This window comes from Nansenia antarctica, assembly GCF_963989245.1.
Source record: "Nansenia antarctica genome assembly, chromosome: 2".
Taxonomy (NCBI): Eukaryota; Metazoa; Chordata; class Actinopteri; order Argentiniformes; family Microstomatidae; genus Nansenia; species Nansenia antarctica.
The window spans coordinates 56,207,197-56,226,481 of NC_137675.1; the positions used below are offsets into that span (position 1 = coordinate 56,207,197).

The window sequence follows — 19,285 nt, forward strand, 5'->3', positions numbered from 1 at the left end:
TGATACGTTTTGGGCATCCCACCCACCGCCCCCAGCTTCCACCTGCAGGTTTGCTTAGTGTTTACCTACCTACGGGCGGTAGATGTTTATGGGCTCCCCGCTATGTATATTACATTGTATATAATGTTGTTTAATTCAGGCAGGGAGCTATATCAGAGTGGAAACCATCCGTTACGCCAATCCTAATGTGTACGTCTTCATTTAACTACATTTACTGTCCATTAAACGACGTACGTGTCCTGACTGAACCAACCTTTAAAGCAGGTGTGTGGCCAGAAACTTTGAGAAAGTAGTGTGGAACTACTAGCAAGTTGTACATTATCACATTATCACTACTGTACCACAGATAATACTGCCAAGACAATAGGATAACTGGTGTGAATGAAGGGAATCCAAAACCACTTGATGTGTGACTTAACTTGATGATTTGTATTCCCCCTCTATCTTGAGATTGTTTAAGCGTAACGAGTTTGGCTTTGAGACGCATTTAAGGGTTTGTACAGTATAAACATTCTCAGAACTATGAGTGAAGATAAGCGGGAAAGGTTCATGCATTTTATACGCATCTTATCTTTTCCTTTAATAAAAGGTACTGTGAGTTGTCATCTGGACTGAACACATGAATGTGTAGTAGTGTAGTAATCACTTGATTTCCACTGACCTCTCTGATTAAATCCACAGAATCACACACCCTGTTATGTTCTGTCTGGTTTTCACGTAGATACACAAAGAGGAAAGAGCAGACGTTTCCAAAAGGCCTGTGAGGTGGCCTCATCGTTTATTAAAGAGTAGAATAACAATGGAAATACAGATGATAATTTTCATTTTTCCCTTTTTAAAATCCAAGTCAAATTATGCGTCAGTGAACACTGGAGCAAAAAAGCCTCGAATGGACAGCTCTCCCTAGCTCCTGGACTTACAAAAGTCGTGGAAGACATTTTCGTGGTTTGAGCATAAAATTATTTTCTTTATTTTTGTCTAAATTGAAATGGAGGGATACCGAAATGGTTCAAAAGAAATAAAAGAAAATATATCTTAACTGTTATTCAGAGTAAGAGGCTACAGTATATTGTCTCCCAGGACTCTCTTTCTCTCTCTCTCTCTCTCTCTCTCTCTCTCTCTCTCTCTCTCTCTCTCTCTCTCTCTCTCTCTCTCTCTCTCTCTCTCTCTCTCTCTCTCTCTCTCTCTCACACAGCAAGACAGCATTTAAAAATCGTTTAAATAACAATCAACAGGTTAAATTTGAAGGTATTAAATACTATTCAACATTGTCTTTTCTTTTCTTCTCTTTTCTTAAAGTTTACTTAACAAAGTCCCAGCAGTAATTGTCTCTCTTTCAATCCCACAGCCACAGATATTATTGCACTGAGTAAACACACTCAAGTCCTTCATTGCCACAACATAATTTTTTGCTTAAACCAAAGGCTGAGAGGGCCTGTGCTTCTCCAGGCATTCCCCTCTTCAGAGGGGGACAGTCCAGCAGCCTGGAGGTGAGGAGTGGAGGAGGGAGCTCACACCTCAGACTCCAGACTGGACACCCTCCCCCAGGGCTTTGGCACATAGGGACTGTTCACTCTGCGTGCCACCAGAACCTGCCTCCGGTCCCTGCTCCCGGACCCCGGCAGGGGGGGCTCCTCACGCGACCGCCCCGCGCCCCCCTCATAGGCCCCGAACATACTGTTCTGGTACGCCACCTGCCTGTCTCCCATGCGTGGGACCAGCGCTGCCGCGTTGTCCGGACAGTGGCTGGCGCAGGGAAACATGTGGCACATGTCCTTGGAGTGCTCGTAGAAGCCGGCGGAGCCCTGTGTCAGCGGCCCCACGTACACAGGCATGTCCGTGTAAGAGTTCAGGTAGGCGGAGTAGTGTCTGTGCACCACGGTGGAGGAGGAGCGGCGCAGGGCGGCGGCGTTCTGGAGGATGGCCTCTCTGTAGGAGGGCAGCCGGGTGGACTGGGAGTACTTGAGCTTCTGCTGCTTGTAGGGGTACGAGCCCATGTGGGCCGGGTCTAGGTAGGCGGGCTCCGCAGCCATGGGGTAACACAGGTTGTTCCCGTGGCTACTGTACATCTTGTGGGGCTTGGGGTTGGTCACCACCACGCGGGGGAACAGGTCGGGCATGTCGATGCGGCTGGCGGACGAGGTGGAGGGCTTCTCGTCCACCTGGCGGATCCGGTCGTTGCCCCAGGTGGCTTTGAGGAAGGAGGCACGGCGGTTGACCTTGTCCTTCCCCAGTAGGGGGGCGTCCTCCATCTCGGGTTCCAGGTAGGGCTTCATGCAGGAGTTACAGCTGGCACTTCCACTGGGGTAGTGTCCGCCCACGCAGGCCATGGCGGCTGCACCGGGAGCGTGGTTGTTCAGGAGGTGGTTGGCCCTCAGCTCGGCCAGGCAGGAGGTGGGCTCGTCATAGTCATTCCTCCCCCTGGTGTCTGGGGACTCGAACACATAGCTGTGGGACCTCTTCTTCCTCCCCATGTGGTCAGGGGGGTAGCTGAACTTCCGGCCCATGGGGCCCTTGTGCTCCACGTAGATGTCGGGCACCTGGAACTCCCTGTAGGGGATGAAGGTGGAGGTGGGGTGCCGGGGCTGGCTCTCCACATACAGCCTGCTGCTGTGGTGGGGGTGGGGGTGGGGGTGGGGGTTGGAGGCGCCGGGGGGAGCCGGGTCCCTCATGGCGATGTGGGGGCTGCTGAGGCTGGAGATGGGCAGAGTCCTCTCAAAGACGTGGTGGCTGCCGCGGGCCGGCAGGGTGTAGCGGAGCGGGGTGGGCCGTGTCACCACCCTGGACTTGCTGTCCAGCAGAGGCTGGGTGGCGCTGTCCACCGGGTAGTGCATGGGGAAGGTGGGCGTGAGCGCCCTCTGGGGGTAGGTCAGGTGGTTGTCCGTGATGCTGGAGATATAGGGCAGCCGGCCGTGGCCCATGTCGATGGTGGTAGCCATCCGGGGAGGCAGGCCGACCCGCACGTTGTCGGCGCCGCGCCTGCTCCAGTGCTCGATGGTCTTGGTGGCGTTGTCCAGGGAGTTCTCCACCCTGGCGGAGGACACGATGTCCTTGGCCGTCTGGAGCATCTTGAGCATGTTGGCCTGGGAGTAGTTGGTGGTGACGTCAGGGTTCTGCAGGCTCCCGTTGCGATCCGACTCCTCAACGCCATTGAAGCAGCTGTAGATGCCCTGCAGAGACATAGGAGGAGGGAGATTAGTATGCATCTAAAAAAACATGTCATAGTTTGGAATGGAGCCAGAACTCCTAATCACCATGTTTGTTTGAGCAGATGTAATCCCAAAGGTACGAATTGGAGTTTTTCAAATATTCTTTCTAATCATGCCGAAATTATAATTGCCTGTGTGCTATATTATTTACTTTGAGCAAATGGGGTTTCTATTAACTCACCTGACGAATGAGCTGAATAATATTACATGGAGACGTGTCAAAGCAGAATTAGATTTCGAATTGTTCAAAGAGGTTTATCAGCCTTGTGTTGTGTTTTGGAAGCCTGTGTGCATGCAGGTTGGTGTTCATAAGGGCTTGTGACTGTAAGTGAATAAGCAGCTGAGCATGCACTTGCTATATTAGTTTCCCCATTTCTATTCTGGCAGCTAGATTTTACTTTCAAATTGGGTCTGGAATGTTTAATCTCACCTCACCACTGTCAACACTCTCAGATGAAGGCTTGTTAATGGGGCTATTTAAATTCAATTTCAGAGGGATCAGGACCATAAGAATATTGCAGAGAGTCTCCATAAAGTGATTTTATTGCTTTTTACTCATTTAATTTTATTATCATTTTATTTCCTTTTGCCCTTGAAATATCCTGGTCATGTACAGATTTAACTTACTGTATTACCAGTATTTCTCAAGCGATAATTATGGGGCAAAATCAAAGAGACGGCCGTCTGAAGCGTTTATATATTATTTATTTCTACAATCTCTACAATACGTATAAAGTCATTTCTTATGCTCCTTGAAAAGAGAAACTACTCTTTAAAGCAATTACTAATGTCTTCATACAATGTTAGAATTAATTACAACATTGCTACAGAGATATTGGGGCAACAATGTCAAATGTTAACAAAAAAAAAATGTGTGCAAATAACAGACAAAACAATGGGAACACAATCTCTCTCTCTTCATCAAGTTCTGTTAGTTTCATGACACACATTTGTGATGGGTCACCTACCCTGCTGATGGCAAGCAGGAAGTCCAGGCGCTCCGACTTGCGTACGGTGTGACGCAGCTTCCAGTAGAGCAGGTGCTCCCAGGCAAACACCAGCAGACTGAGGCCCATGGCCACCAGCAGCATGTAGAACACCCCCGCCATGTTGTCTATGTCCAGCTTGGAGCTCATCACCTCCTTCTTCTCGTTCCGACAGATCCCTGTTAGCCACACGGTCTGTAGCTTCTGGGTGTCACCTGTGGAAGGAAGGAAGGCAGGAAGGAAGGAAGGAAGGAAGGAAGGAAGAACAGAGGAAAGCTCAGAGGTGTTCATGTAAAAATACTCTCACTCTGGTTGTTGTCATTGCCTGTGTATGCCAAGCCAAATTCACACCCTCTCTCCTCTCCCTACATAGTCGACTCAGCATTTTAGACTTGTTTTTTCCTGGGTCTCATTCCAAGTTCAGATGTTGTTCTCCATGGTTCATTTACACCCCAATGTTTTCTCTCTGGGCATCCATGTTTCTACTGGCTCTGCTGGACGTATCCCAGCTTTCACATACAGTATCCCAACATGGCCGAATTTTAACCATTTGTTGTCAACACCACACAGGAATATCTGTACAGCTCTGATCTTAGCTATACTGAAGGTCTAAAAGGCAGTTAAGCTAATGTTGTGCAGCTATGATGTGCAGGTATTCCCACACATCCCACACATCCCACATTAGGTTAACTTACCATCGGCTAGGAACTGGAGTAGGGCCAGGTCTATGGGGCGTTTCCATCGAGACTCCTTCTGTAGGGCAATGCCATAACCAGTGGTGGCGAAGACCTTCCCACTGCCGATGGTCACCAGCTTACAGCCCTCGTCTTTACCCGCCATGTAGTTCAACACAGCAGCGTCGTAGATGAAGGCATCCAGTTTCCTACATTATAACGAGAGGATGAATTTATCGTGTGGGAAAATGCAATTATGTTTCTTGATGGTTATGTAATGATAACTGTGTAATTACTACGGTATTTGAATAACAGAATTGTAATTGACTTGTTCACAATTGATTTTACTTTACTCTGCTACTGTGTATGCAAGTTAACACTAGAACAGCCGTGGGTGGGGTCATTTGACCATGTGAGTAAAAAACTATGTATATCTTTGCACTCGATCAAATTTCAGGACCCTCCTTTCATGACTTTTCCTAGATATGTACGTTCTACCACCCAGTATCCTTACATTTAAAAAATCACGTCAGGATAAGCTAGTATAAAGCTATTTTGCAGTTTTTCTGTGTAGGAGGCAGGCTAATTTACAAGACGGACAACTAGTGGGCATCATGTTCGTTACCCGGTTTTGAGGCTGTTGAGGGCGTCCTCCACCCCCCGCTGGTTGTATTTGACCATGTGGGCGTGCATCTCAGGGTAGTTACTCCGGATGTTCCTCTCCGTGCTCCCGTTGGGGACCGTACCAAAACGGAATGGGGGATACTGTTCCTGGGGCTTCTGGAACTGTTTGGGAGAGGTGAGATGTTGAATTAGTACGACACAAACAGTAATAATCATTCTTCAGGGGAACCAGGATGTTCAAGAATTAAGAGGCACCGTAGCTCTTTTTCTTTCTATTTCTTTCTTCAACAAATACATGACATTACCTACATTAGAAATCACAACTCCAATGATGAATAGATTAAATTACATAACTGATTTAATATGATGAATTAGTTATTTCTGTCCTTGTTTCTTTTCTACCACCCTGAGGACTCCTTAGATATGATGTCTCAGTTTTGAGCATATGAGAAGCAAAATCAACCCAGAGGCTTAATTGTAAACGTCTAGAGAAACTACTAGAATGCTGCTGATCACACCAGGCCACCCTCTCTTTGATGTGTCCCTGTACCCTCCAGCGCTGTTCAGTCAATTAACTGGTCAGCCGAGGTTGCGCACTCCGTAATTCTCTCTCTTTGTTCATTTTCACGTCTAATTCTACGATTAGAGGACACAATAAGGAGAAATTAACTCAGTGGCCAGGCCATGGTTCCCGGAGAATTTAGAAAATGACTTTACTTTCCCTGTGTCTGATATACAAATGAACTTGTCCTCATTCCTCTGTATTTGACAAGGCCCCTTTGCCTCTGATGTTGGACTGCACCATAGTAGTTTAATCACCTGGAGTGTGTTAAAATACAGAGAAGACATTGTACTTTTTTTTCATTAACCTCATGCAAATAGAGCCTATCCAGTAAGTGACAATTCTAGCTCAACCTTGGCTGTGTTGAACGAGGCAAACTGTCCTCCGGGCCCTCCTCCACACAGATGGATAGGACCCTTGTGCCAGTCTTATGCCGCCCCATGTCTAGATGCTGTCTCCTGGATGAGCTGTGGAGGTGACTAAGTGTTGTCCTGACTCCCATTAGTCCTGCACACTGGCTGGCTGCATCAGGATGCTCGGCGGGTGTTTCTCACCCCCAGAGGACCAAGGTTACAAGCCGTTACGTGAATGAGTGAACGGCGGCTGTAGTGGGACGTTGCCCAAGGTAGAATACTACTTTGTTGTGAAAGTCCGGTGTGATGGTTAAAGAGGCAAGTGACAGTGAAAAGGTTCAGTTAACACTCTTTTAAGCTCGATGGGTCATTTTGGACACATTTTCGTAATGTTTCAATCAATCTGTGTGCAGGCTTCTGAAATCAAGGCGAAGAAGTAACAGTAATCTGTTGCACGAAGGCGTAGAAAACAACAAAAGCGGGAGCCAGACTTTGATGAGAACAGAAGGTCTTGACCATGGTATCTATCCGTGCATGACACTGTGCCTCTGGTAAGTTAGCAGTCCAGAAAGTAAAACAGTCATTTGTCACTACAGATGACAGCGACTCCTTAAACCAGTTTTGTTTTTGCATTTTCCACCATATTCTCATTTGAAACACTCTCAGGGAAGGTCGTTTTCTTAAGTTCACACCACATTCATTTTCTGAAACTGCACTGTCCAGCTTCGATAGATAAACAATCAGTCTCTCTGTCTCTCTCTCTCTCTCTCTCTCTCTCTCTCTCTCTCTCTCTCTCTCTCTCTCTCTCTCTCTCTCTCTCTCTCTCTCTCTCTTCGCTTCGAGCCTGGCTGGGTTCTATTCACTGTCAAATACACGTTATGGATTGTTTCTCTCTTTCCTTTTTCTTTGCACAAAGTAGAGCTAATGGATAATTAGGGAAGAATAGTAAATGAGTTTGCTGGCATCGTAATGAGCTGTGGACAGCTTGGTCTTTTTATTTTTTTCCTCAAATGCCTCTATAATCCCTCAGTACCTAAGAGCAGTCGACAAATCATTTATTGCACTGAAGGTTTAACATGGATTTCCTTGTCAATGCTGGCTTTGAGTACCATGTGCCATACAAACATGAATAAGTTAATACTGAAATATATAATCACTGGCAGCTCTGCAAATCCACTTGTGTCGTACATTCCCAGGGATTTTCACAGACAACCGACCTTAAAGTCATTGAGCATCTAATTTAATTTGACCACTGACGTTAGCTTTGTGAATCCTTTTATGATTTGTGTGAGTGAAAAGTCATAGTCATGACATTGCGGCTCTGCCCGTGGTTATTTGCATTCACTCACAGCATCAGCAGGCACTGTTTACTCATCCAAAATAGACCACTCTATATTTTGCCTAATCCTAAATGAAAACACTACAGTATCTCTCCCTTTTACAGTGATAGAAACACTGAATGAATTACCAATGACTAAGGGGACAAATAAAGCTGAATTGAATTGAATTGAATTGAATTGAATTGTGAATTGTGAATTGTGAATTGTGAATTGAATCTAATTGAATCTAATTGAATTGAATGATACAGTACCTTTTTATCACTGAGTCCAGAGACAGTGTCGATGTACTGCTCCTGGATCATGAAGGCGGCCAGGTTGGCGGTGTAGGAGGCCAGGAAGATGACAGCAAAGAAGGCCCAGACCAGGACCATGATCTTGCTGGTGGTGCCCTTGGGGTTCTCAATGGGCACAGAGTTGTTGAACACGATGCCCCAGAGCAGCCACACAGACTTCCCGATGGTGAAAGTGGGGCCCCCAGTTTCTAGGTGGGACAGAGAGGTGGTCCTAGTTAATATATACAGAGTGACGGGATAAAATGTGACATATTGGCATATGGATTGTTGCTAATCATTTGGACCAGGTCTCTCTTGTAAAAGAGTTTCAATCTCAATGAGACCTGGATAAATAAGGGTAAAATAAATGAAAAATGTAAAAGACCATTCCATGTAAAAGACCATTCCAGTGTATTTTACTTTGGAGTCATTATCGCCATCATGTGTGACCATTATTGTATCTTCTGTATATATTTCTAACAACTGTACTTGCCATACTGTACCTATCTCTATCATGTATATATATATATTTTTTTTTTTGGTTTGTTCATATCAAATGCTTTATTTTCACAATATTTTCTTTTTTGAACACAGCACAGTCGTAGTTATCAACAAACATTTGCTCCTACCCCCCCATCCCTGGTCAATCCTTGCTCTCTATCATGTATTTTATATATAATGTTTTATATCACCATTTGCAGTTCTGGTTAGATGCTAAACTGCATTTCGTTGTCTGGTACTTGTACTCTGCAATGACAATAAAGTTGAATCTAATCAATCTAATCTAATCTAATCTTTGCTGGCTCTGGAGTAGGAGGTCAAAGAGATGCTGTAGATGACTATCGAGGACACTCACCCTTGGCGCTCACCAGGCTGCGGTTGTACCCCACAGGGCTACAGTACTCAAAGACAAACACTGTGATTGCTACCACTGTCAGGCACATCACAAACATCATCACCCACACCGCCGGACTGTAGGGCTCTGGACAAGAGGAGGAGTAGAGAGGTGAGACGTTAGGATGAACAGCTCTTCTATAAGACTAGTTCACTCTACCATTGCCTCAGCTTAGGTACTTACTAATAACAATGTGATATTGTCCTATCATACTCTAGTAATGTGATGCTTTGGTCTGAATACAACTCCAAGTTGTGAGAACATCATTGTTTTGTTTTCATAATTAGTTCTGTAAGACGACACATTCCTTTTGTATTATTATTCAAATCGATTTTTTTTTACCAGACACAGAAATATGTTTTGTGTGTTGACAGAAGCAGACACATGTTGCGTACCTAGAAAGGCAGAGGGCGAGACGGTCCCGTTGCTCCTGGCAACCATCACACTGATCCCCGTCTCCACGAATGGCACGGAGAAGTCAATAATCTCGGAGCGCTCCTCGTTTATGGTCAGTGAGCCAATGGCCATGTCCGCCCGCTTGTAGAACACCTGGGGAGGGAGGAAAGTCGATGGGGACATTGTTATAACATAGCACTCTGTCATAAATCCGGACACTGTCACCTTTGACCTTTGGTTATCATCTCATCTATCAGCAACGTGGACGTTTCGCTACTGTACGAGGCATCCTTGGATTGTGATACATGATTTGATATGTATCAGTCCCTAATCTCCAATCCATTACTAGGTATTGCAGCAATACCTGTTACATAAATCCCCCCCGATGACAACGCATGCCGAGCAGAAAGTGGGCGTGTGGCTAATAACCGTAGCGCAGCAGAAAGGTCGTCGCTAGTCTAGTCAGAGGAAGTCCTGTCGTTTCCCCTTTAGGCAGCAGATCTGGTGGTGGCAGCTACAGGATTAAACCATATCTGTTTAGGATTTAACCCCCCCAGGATTTAACCTCGCACCACCCTCACCCCCCCCTCACCCCTGTTGCCCCCCCCCCTCCCTCCCTCCTGCCCCCATATGGTTGTACAGTACTATTCATATCCTCAGTGACATCTCCTCTCACGCACAAATGATGTTTAACATGCTGCTGTCAGTGGATTTACAGTCCAGCCACTCTGCCTTGCCGGCACATCAGCCTGACATTACCTTTGCGACTTGGAACGATGCCCCATCCAGCATCATAGCCTTCCTGCTCCTGGGAAAAGCAAGTGATGTACACCAACCTCAAACTCCTTGGGAACGCGCAGAGCGGGTAGAATTGATTCATTTGATGCTAAAGATTATTTACAAGGACATTTATTTTTTTGAGGCGAGCTTGCTACCTATTAGTTTTATCCTCAGTCATTACTTCCTACTCATTAGGAATTCATTCCTACTTTGTGTGGCCTATTCTATTTAATGTGTCTCTAAAATCTCAGGACAAATAGCAGAGGTGTCAACGTTCAGCTCGCCATATTCCCCCTGCAATGCCCTAACAAATCATTACTACACTATTACAAGACATTACTTGTGGTAAACGCATGGACCCGGATGCAAATCACTTTACTGTAGCCATGTGAACTTGGCAAGCAGTTGACTTCTGGTTACACCAATAAAGGAGCATCACATTCTTACCTCTCCTATCATGCCGTTCCAGATGCCCTTGACCAGCTTGCCGTGTTTCCCGTTGGTGACCAGGTAGAGGTCGTAGGAGAACTTGATGGTGCGGGAAAGCTTCTTGAGGATGTCTATGCAGAAGCCCTTACAGCACAGTTTGGTGTAGGGTTCAGTGTGACCTACAATACTGTGGAGACAGAAGGACAAAAGGACATAGTGGGAGTGGGAGCGTGATCTCGAACCGTCACATCTGTCACGGTATCGGTTTGGGACATAGCCAGGTCAATCCAATCCATTCTCCACCTCTGAGAGGAACTGCTGTACTGTTGCCACAAACTAATTAAAATGTCAATAAACACATATTTATTACAATTTAAAAAAAAATTCACATGGTTTCATTTTGAGGCCACTGAATATGTAATCGTTGCCTTTGTTTATTTGTGATTGCTATGGGTTTTGTGTGTATGAGCGTTGGTATATTTATCACTGCAGGTTGCTATTGATTTAGACAGACAGTCGAGAGCTGATGGATACAAAAGAGGCCATTTCCCTCTAATTATATGTTATTAATCAAGTGCAAAGTCATTGAGTCATTGAGTTATTTTTTTACTAGTTCTCATCTGATTCATATTTTTATTGGATACACTTTACATAGCTTGAGTAGATTAATTGACAGTGGAAAAGAGATTTATGGCATGGAATAATGATAAGATTAATGGAAATGATAGGAACCCCATCTAGAAAGAAAACGGAGACTACAGCATGTGACCCTCTGGCAAGGAAGACATGAAGACAGCACCAACGTGACAACTACCGTACCAGCACCAACGTGATCGCGACGTTACAACGTTGTAATAATGATCGTGATCCAACCCGTCTACTATCATTTCCTTACAGCATATGCTACTGGAGCATAAATAGCAAGAGGTGTTGTGCTCCTATGCTAGATCTCTATGCATAGGAAGTAGAGGAGGAAGCAACAGACAGGATGGAGGGGGGGATGGGAAAGAAAGAAAGAAAGAAAGCGTATGGAGACAGAAAGCCATCGCCTTGCCGAGCGGCCAGGTCTCTGACGTCACTAGTGGGGGGGGCAGCTAGGGAGGACTGGAGGGACTGGGCGGCTCCACAGGCTTGCGCATTATGTCATGGCCGCGACAGATGGACGGACAGCCGGGGTGGACCACAACAAATCCGACGCACAAATTAATCACAAACAAACAAAGGCAAGAGTGAAACACAATGCTGGATTAATTGTCTGGCTAATGGAAGTTCACCCATGTCAGATAAGAGGCCTACATACTCCATCCTCTAGACCCCAGCCTTGCCCCCTGCTAGCCAATGTCTTTTTTGGGCTTAAAGCAATACTTCCTATTGAAATGTCTCTCTCTCTCTCTCTCTCTCTCTCTCTCTCTCTCTCTCTCTCCCCTCTCCCTCTCCCTCTCCCTCTCCCTCTCCCTCTCCCTCTCCCTCTCCCTCTCCCTCTCACTCCCTGCCTCCTTCATTCAAGCAGAACAGTTTGACCTATACCTTAATGCAACACAAAGACACCCTCATGCGAAACTACTTTAACGAGGTGTAGCCCAGCATGGTGCCTACTGCATGTTGAGTGACTGTATGTGTGTGACAATGTGCTGCCGTACCTATACACTCCATAGCTGGAGGGTTCTTCAAAGAGCAAATACAGCACGGGGAACTAAATGATACTACTGGCTGTGCATACAAATGGGGGAAGCTGTGGGGTATAAAAAAAATCAATTCCTTGTTGATATGAGTAGGATTACCAGGTACGTGGTAAGTGCTGAGGTAAAAGTCCAGTTTCAGACCGACGGGATAACAAGAGATGTGTTTCTACTCCTCGAAATTTGTTTTCTATGTTGTTTTTTTTGTAAGCTCAAGCTATCAAACATACCTCAAATAGTAATTTTTCGTAATGATGTACCACAGTTCAGACAGGTTAGGCACTACACCCCTCTCCACACCTCTCCACACCTCTCCACACCTCTCGGACAGTCGGTCAGTGCCACACAGGGAGGCCGGATGGTGTGGAGGAGCTAGTGAGCCGTGGCCGAATGCATAGAGCACTAATGACACATCCCCCCTAACCTCCCCTAGACCTTCAGTCTAATGGACTGTGCCCACAGACACGGGGAAAGGGAGGAGGAGGGCCTGTGGCCAGAGCGTAGTGCAGCCGCGCGTCGCAACAAAAGGAAACAAATGAACAGTTTGGAGGAAAAACGAGTGCCTGCTTTCCGCAGTCGCCTGAGACGCAGGGTAAACACGCTGGTCCCAACGTCCCCGGTCTCACCAGCTGTTTGGGTTCAGCACTGGGAGGTTAAGTGGGCTGCCAATTGCATCGGAATGGGTGTGTGCGAATAATGACTGTGCGTGTGTGCGTGTGTGTGTGTGTGTGTGTGTGTGTGTGTGTGTGTGTGTGTGTGTGTGTGTGTGTGTGTGTGTGTGTGTGGTGACAGCTGTACTGCATTTTGGGAGATCTTCACATTGTAAAGATGTGTTGAATGACACCAGACGTTTAGTGCCAGACAAACCATCCCCACAAGTCAGGAAATAACTGTTCCCCAGATGTGCAACCACTGTGCAACCACTGTGCAACCACTGTGCAACCACTGCAAGTGATGTTGCCTGAATTTACATCAGGGTCAGTTTTCACAGTATTTAGAAGTGCATTTATAAAGCATTCATAACGGATTGAAAGCTCCCAATTTTGCAAGCACAAAGTGAATATCAAGAATTTAAATGAATGAGTTAGAACTGTTTGTAAATGGTTCAATAAATTGGTTAAAAATGATGTATTCATTCATTGTAAACCATTTATAAACCCTTGTGTTTGCATTTATGTGTGTGTGCGTGTGTGTCTGTGTGTGTGTGTGTGTGTGTGTGTGTGTGTCTGTCTGCGTGTGTGTGTGTGTGTGCCTTTGCCTTTATCTGTTTGTGTGTGTGTATTTGCTGCATAATGTGTGTGCGTGTGTGTGTGTGTGTGTGTGTGTGTGTGTGTTTGTGTATTTACTGCCTAATCTGTTTATCTGCGAAGACTGTTATCTGTTGTCTCAAGGAAATCCAAAGGCACAGTTGTTTTTTGGTCTCTGTCCCCGGCAGCCAGCTCTTGAAAGGTTCACCTCTGAGACAAAGTTAATTTGACCACAGCCAGCGCTGTGCACTGCCACTGCCAGTGTGGCTCCAGGGGCCTCATCTCCTGCTGTATCCTGTCTCAGCTTTGATCAAATCAACTTATTATGATCACAGTCTCTCATTAGGCACAGCCTCAGTATAAGATGATATCATCTTCTGCTATCAATGCTACCCTGGGCTAAGGGATCACCTGATTACATATCATTAAAAGTAACACTTGAAAACTGACTTGGAGGACTGAGGAAAACTACTTTTCGTGAGCTTAGAATTATAAGGTTCTACCTCCGTTTAGGATAGTTCAGAGATATTGAGCGTCAACGTTTTTACATTCCATTATGTTTTGTGAGATGGAACCTTTGTATTTTATTAATTACTAACTAAAACATTTCAACATTTTAAAAATGACACCACACAGACATTAATAAACACCTAATGGATCAGATTATGTAAAAAACTCAATTTTGACCAAAAATTTAGATAGAACCTTATAATTCTAACGTCACGTTTTCCTGTTGAAAACGGTCTATGTAGCATCGGTAGTCGTCATACACATCAATTCTAGCCCCAAAATGTATTAAAAAGTGTAAAAACGGTAACTTTGGACATAAACCATGTTCAGTCTAAATGAAGTCAGCCCAAGAACGTACCGTGATTTGTGGAGAGTTATGACATCTCTCCGGTTGCTCATGGTACATCAAACCATACTTTCCAGTCACATTTTTTTATTTCTTTTTAGGAAAATCAGGGCAAAATCAGCCAGTAAAATACCTCTTCAATCTATGTCATCTAACTATTTTAGGGCCTGGTTAGCAACACCCCAGTGACTGGTGCCGGCCCACAGATACCCCTTACCAACTATAGCAACAGGCCAGATCCAGGCAACTTCACTACATATATACTTGTATTCCAATACAAAGCCATTGAGCTAGAGATCTTGAGACATTTTAGAAACAATAGGAGCTCTCTCATTGGAGAACCTGAGAGAGTGTGGAGTGGTAACCCCTGCTGTCTTCCATCTGACCAGGGTGGAGGTGGAGCGACTGACTCTTGCCTCGTGCCTCTCGAAGGAGGAATAAGCTTGTCTCGGCGCAAACTGCACAGATGGTCCACTACGCACACACTCTCTCTCTCTCTCTCTCTCTCTCTCTCTCTCTCTCTCTCTCTCTCTCTCTCTCTCTCTCTCTCTCTCTCTCTCTCTCTCTCTCTCTCTCTCTCTCTCTCTCTCTCTCTCTCTCTCTCTCTCTCTCTCTCTCTCTCTCTCTCTCTCTCTCTCTCTCCTCTCTCTCTCTCTCTCTCTCTCTCTCTCTCTCTCTCTCTCTCTCTCTCTCTCTCTCTCTCTCTCTCTCTCTCTCTCTCTCTCTCTCTCTCTCTCTCTCTCTCTCTCTCTCTCTCTCTCTCTCTCTCCCCGGCTGAGGGCGTGAGGATGGTAACAGAGAGCCCAGAAAGCTCTTGTCTGACGAATGGCTCCTTGCGGTGCCTTTCCATTTTGGACGCCAGTGTGTGGGTGTGAGTTATTGGTGTTACAGGGCTCTTCAGAAGTCTCGGGGCATGGAGAATGCTCTGAGAGAGGCCCTTAATGGGATGTGAATGTCGTTGTCAGACCCCTGTCCTGTCGGTGGGGGAATATGAATGGCGACTCAGGTTCAAGAACGCTTCACTCTGCTATGCACCAGGGTCCGCTACTGCCATGGCACAGCTGCCACGGGGTTGACTGTCAGTGACATTCTATCTGCACTTTACACTTATCGGTCAAGTTATCTCTCTCAGCCATATCTATTTTACTGGCTACTTATTTAGCTCCTTCCTGGCTGCTTATTTAGCATATTTGGCTCCTTACATGCTGCTTATTTAGCATATTTAGCTCCTTACTGGCTGCTTATTTAGCATATTTAGCTCCTTACTGGCTGCTTATTTAGCATATTTAGCTCCTTACTGGCTGCTTATTTAGCATATTTAGCTCCTTACATGCTGCTTATTTAGCATATTTGGCTCCTTACATGCTGCTTATTTAGCTTATTTATGCTTAGAAACAAGCTCCTTGTTTGGTTTATCCACATTTCTTTTTTTTTCTAACTTTTTTGAGCTGAAAGGAAATGAAGCTAAGATACATTGCAGTAGCTAAATACATACATAGGTTATATGTAATGATGGAACATTTCGGCCAGCGCATGCTAAAAAAAGATCGAATCTGCCTGTGGCACAAGCAGCTAGAGATTTGAGCTTATCCCCTCATTTCACTAATACCTTTGTCACTAATAGACAAAGTCTGCGTTTCCTTCTCCCTGACCAGTTCACTAATGAACACCAATATCAGTCTCGAAGGTGTCCAGGATTGATGGGATGACCTAATCGTCCCATCTAATTGATATCCCAGCATGCAGCACATATACGTATTTCCCATATTGGGTCACAGCGTGATTACTGTGATATTGCAGCCTGGCCGTCCGACCTAATGAGCTCAGCCCCATTGTGGGATAAGAATCATGTGTGTGCTAATGGTAGGGGAAGAGGCTCTTCATCTCATACTTAATGGTACCTTCAAGTTAAGAGTCAAGATCAATCACCCATGGCACGTTAAACATGTGAAAGAGCACATGTGGGATTGTAACGCCAATGGGTTAGTATGGTTAGTCATTATCTATGCCTGGGGGGGCGGTGGGTGAGCTATGAGTTTACACAACATGTGATGATTCTCCATTATAGGGCTACTGGATGACTGGGGTTTAATGCAGCAGAATCCGGCCTTGAGCCTATGACCAAATAGATACTATTACTATTATAATATAGCATATAGTACTTTTTTTTTTTTTTTAAGTTATTTTTTCTGTGTGGGGCAGTCCCACTCATATTTTTCATTTTATTGGACAGATATAGTGAAGACAGACAGGAAAGTAAGGAGAAGAAGGGAGAGAGGGCATGTCAGCAGGGCATGGGCCAGATTCGAACCCATGCCAACATGGGCATATGTGTGCGCTGTAGGCCACGGTGCTAGACCACTGGACCACCCCAGGCCACATATAGTACTATATTAATAGTATAGTAATATAGTAATATAGTATTATTATAATAATAGTATTAAAGCGTCGTTTCATATTTCTCATCAATAGAATGTCAGTTCAAATGTATGCAGGATGTTCAGTAGGTGATGACACATCATGGCTAATGTTAGGTCAGCCTTTTAGAATACACTTGGTGACCTTGACACACTGTGAACAGTTCGACGACTCACGACTCTGTCTTGTTGGACTGGCGCCGGCAGGGGACCGTGTTGCTGACGCACGTCCCCGTCAGAGGGTCCACAGCCTCCACGATGACGAAAGGACGCTCCTCCAGCGTGGCCACCGTCAAGTGTCTGTTGTCTGACACGGGCTCCAGGTAGGTCCCGTAGCGCGGCCAGACCGGATACCGCATCTGCAGGATCCCGAACTCATAACTACCCACCTGGCAGGGGAAGAGAGACAGAGAGAGAGAGGCACGGAAGAAAAGCAGACATGAAAGTGAGGCAAAGGTTTTTCCATGTACTATAACAGTATTCACCGATCACCGTTGAATCTGAGCCCATCAGGGTTGTCGACATGCACTTGTAAATAATTATCTCGTATAGTTCTTCACAATGTTGTCAAAGGAAGGTACGGTATGGCTGGGTTTCAGTCAAGTTGACATTTATATGTTCTAATAACAACACACAACTAGAAATGATTGTTCCTGAGCCTCTTAAAGACAAGCCTCCCCAGGATATGACTGCAGTAAACAGCCCAACATGCTGCAAATCAAAGCTCTTCAACTGTCCCACTAGACTAGAGGACGATGATCGAGAGACAAGCCACACCTCTATGATGAGGAGAATATTTTGATGCTGGCAATTCAAAAAGATGTACTGTATAGTACAAGGTGCGAGTTATATTGTTTCTGCCTAAGCTTCTAACTGTGATTGCACTCTAGCGTCTTCTGTGGCTGTGGTGTGTTACTTTGTCTATCTGAGCTCAATGGAGTCATCTGGATAATTCCAGGTTGTACTGAAGATCATTTAGAGTAAATTGAATTTCTGCAGTGGGTCTTCAGGGATGTAGCGAAGGCAATTATGAATTTATCAGAATGACGGCAAGTTCTACATACTGTAGAAATATGAATACAAAAGGACGAAAAGGCTATTTCGACATTTGAAATGGACCTCAGACACTATCAAGTCACATTCAAAGGAGTTGCACCACATTGTGGTAAGCTTCAGAAGTTTCTCTGGTCTAACTCTAAACATCTGTTTTCATTCTACGAGATAGCAAGGGTCACTGAGAAGCCAACCTCTTTATCTGCTTTACTGCCAATTACCAAACGCATTTATCCATCCGGGTGGTTATTAAAGTATTCAGTATGCTGAGCGGTACTTCCCTGCTAAAGTTCCCTCTTGTTGCAGTGAGTCAGCAAACAAATGACCATGCAGACTAATTAGACTTTGGCTTTCAGTTGGCCAAAACAATTACAGTTCTAATATTTTGTCTGTTTGTGTTTTTGGATGATGATTCTATCTTCCATTTTATTGTTTTATTTTTTTCAAACAAATTAGACACAACATAATGACTTATTAACTATGCGCTTATTAGCTCTAAGTGCATTAGTAATCAGCTAAGTGTCATTACATTCCTTTAAGGTTACAAGAGACAAAAGCTAAGAGGAAGCCTCCAGTGTTTTGGTTTTGATTTAAGCGTCTAATTACTGGGAATTCAATGAAGTCAACTGTGTTGATGATAGCATTAATTGCTGTTGCAGTGCAATGACCAATTGTTGTCAACAACAACAACAACAACAACAACAACAACAACAACAACAACAACAGAAACTTGTGGGGTAAAACAAATGAATTGCTCACATTAACAGAATGATAGGTTCCTATGGGTTTAATAGGCTACTTTTACAATGTCTGAGTACAGGTCAATACCCCATTCAGGAAATGATGGATTACACTCGATCCTTACATTTACTATACCAAGGGTCACTGAAATGGGTTATGGATTAATCAGATTGACTAACTCAGTGGTATCTATGGTGTGTGAGATAAAGTACTTATACTGAACATTGAAGTTCCCTAGTCTAAGAGCACTCTATGAGATCATTATATTTGACATACAGTACAGACATGAAATATATCTGCTCAGGATTGAATATCACTATCTGCTTACCAGATATGACCTTACATATTGTTTGCATCACCTCATAATATGAGGTGCTCACTACAGCTGTCAATAAAAGACAAATGTAAAAAAACATTTGAAAAGAGTTCTCACATTTAAAACAAGTATCAGAATGTCCTATTTTCTTCTCAATGCTTAGTCATTCAAGCCTCTTGCCAGCCGATTGATTAATCCTCCTGTTTTACTTTTCTCCCATCTTATGGGCCTTGACAAATAGATCGCAACTCTAAATCTCATCCAAATGCACTGGGATGAAACACATCTCGGCCCAGTGGCTCATTAGCGTCCACGCTGCTGGCGGAATGAAGCTCCTCACGCTACCTGCAGAGCAGTGTTATCAACTCATCACTGCATACTCAGGCATTCCTACAGTATACACACCGGATGCTGCTTATCTGGTCTATCACTGACAGTTCGAATCATAATCAGTGT

At 44.8% G+C, this 19,285-nt stretch overlaps 1 protein-coding gene across 1 annotated transcript in view; it reads right to left on the reverse strand.

The window, feature by feature from the left end:
- Nucleotides 1–1,511: 1,511 nt before the first annotated feature.
- Nucleotides 1,512–19,285, reverse strand: part of grin2ca (glutamate receptor, ionotropic, N-methyl D-aspartate 2Ca) — a gene marked incomplete at both ends in the record, with an annotated part of 36,964 nt that continues 19,190 nt past the window's right edge. Inside the window, 9 exons of the mRNA XM_080524511.1 lie at nucleotides 1,512–3,170; nucleotides 4,178–4,410; nucleotides 4,891–5,078; nucleotides 5,495–5,655; nucleotides 8,000–8,229; nucleotides 8,877–9,002; nucleotides 9,311–9,464; nucleotides 10,539–10,707; nucleotides 16,897–17,108. Of these exons, the coding sequence (XP_080380637.1) occupies nucleotides 1,512–3,170; nucleotides 4,178–4,410; nucleotides 4,891–5,078; nucleotides 5,495–5,655; nucleotides 8,000–8,229; nucleotides 8,877–9,002; nucleotides 9,311–9,464; nucleotides 10,539–10,707; nucleotides 16,897–17,108 (3,132 nt within the window). The remainder of the gene's footprint in view (nucleotides 3,171–4,177; nucleotides 4,411–4,890; nucleotides 5,079–5,494; nucleotides 5,656–7,999; nucleotides 8,230–8,876; nucleotides 9,003–9,310; nucleotides 9,465–10,538; nucleotides 10,708–16,896; nucleotides 17,109–19,285) is intronic.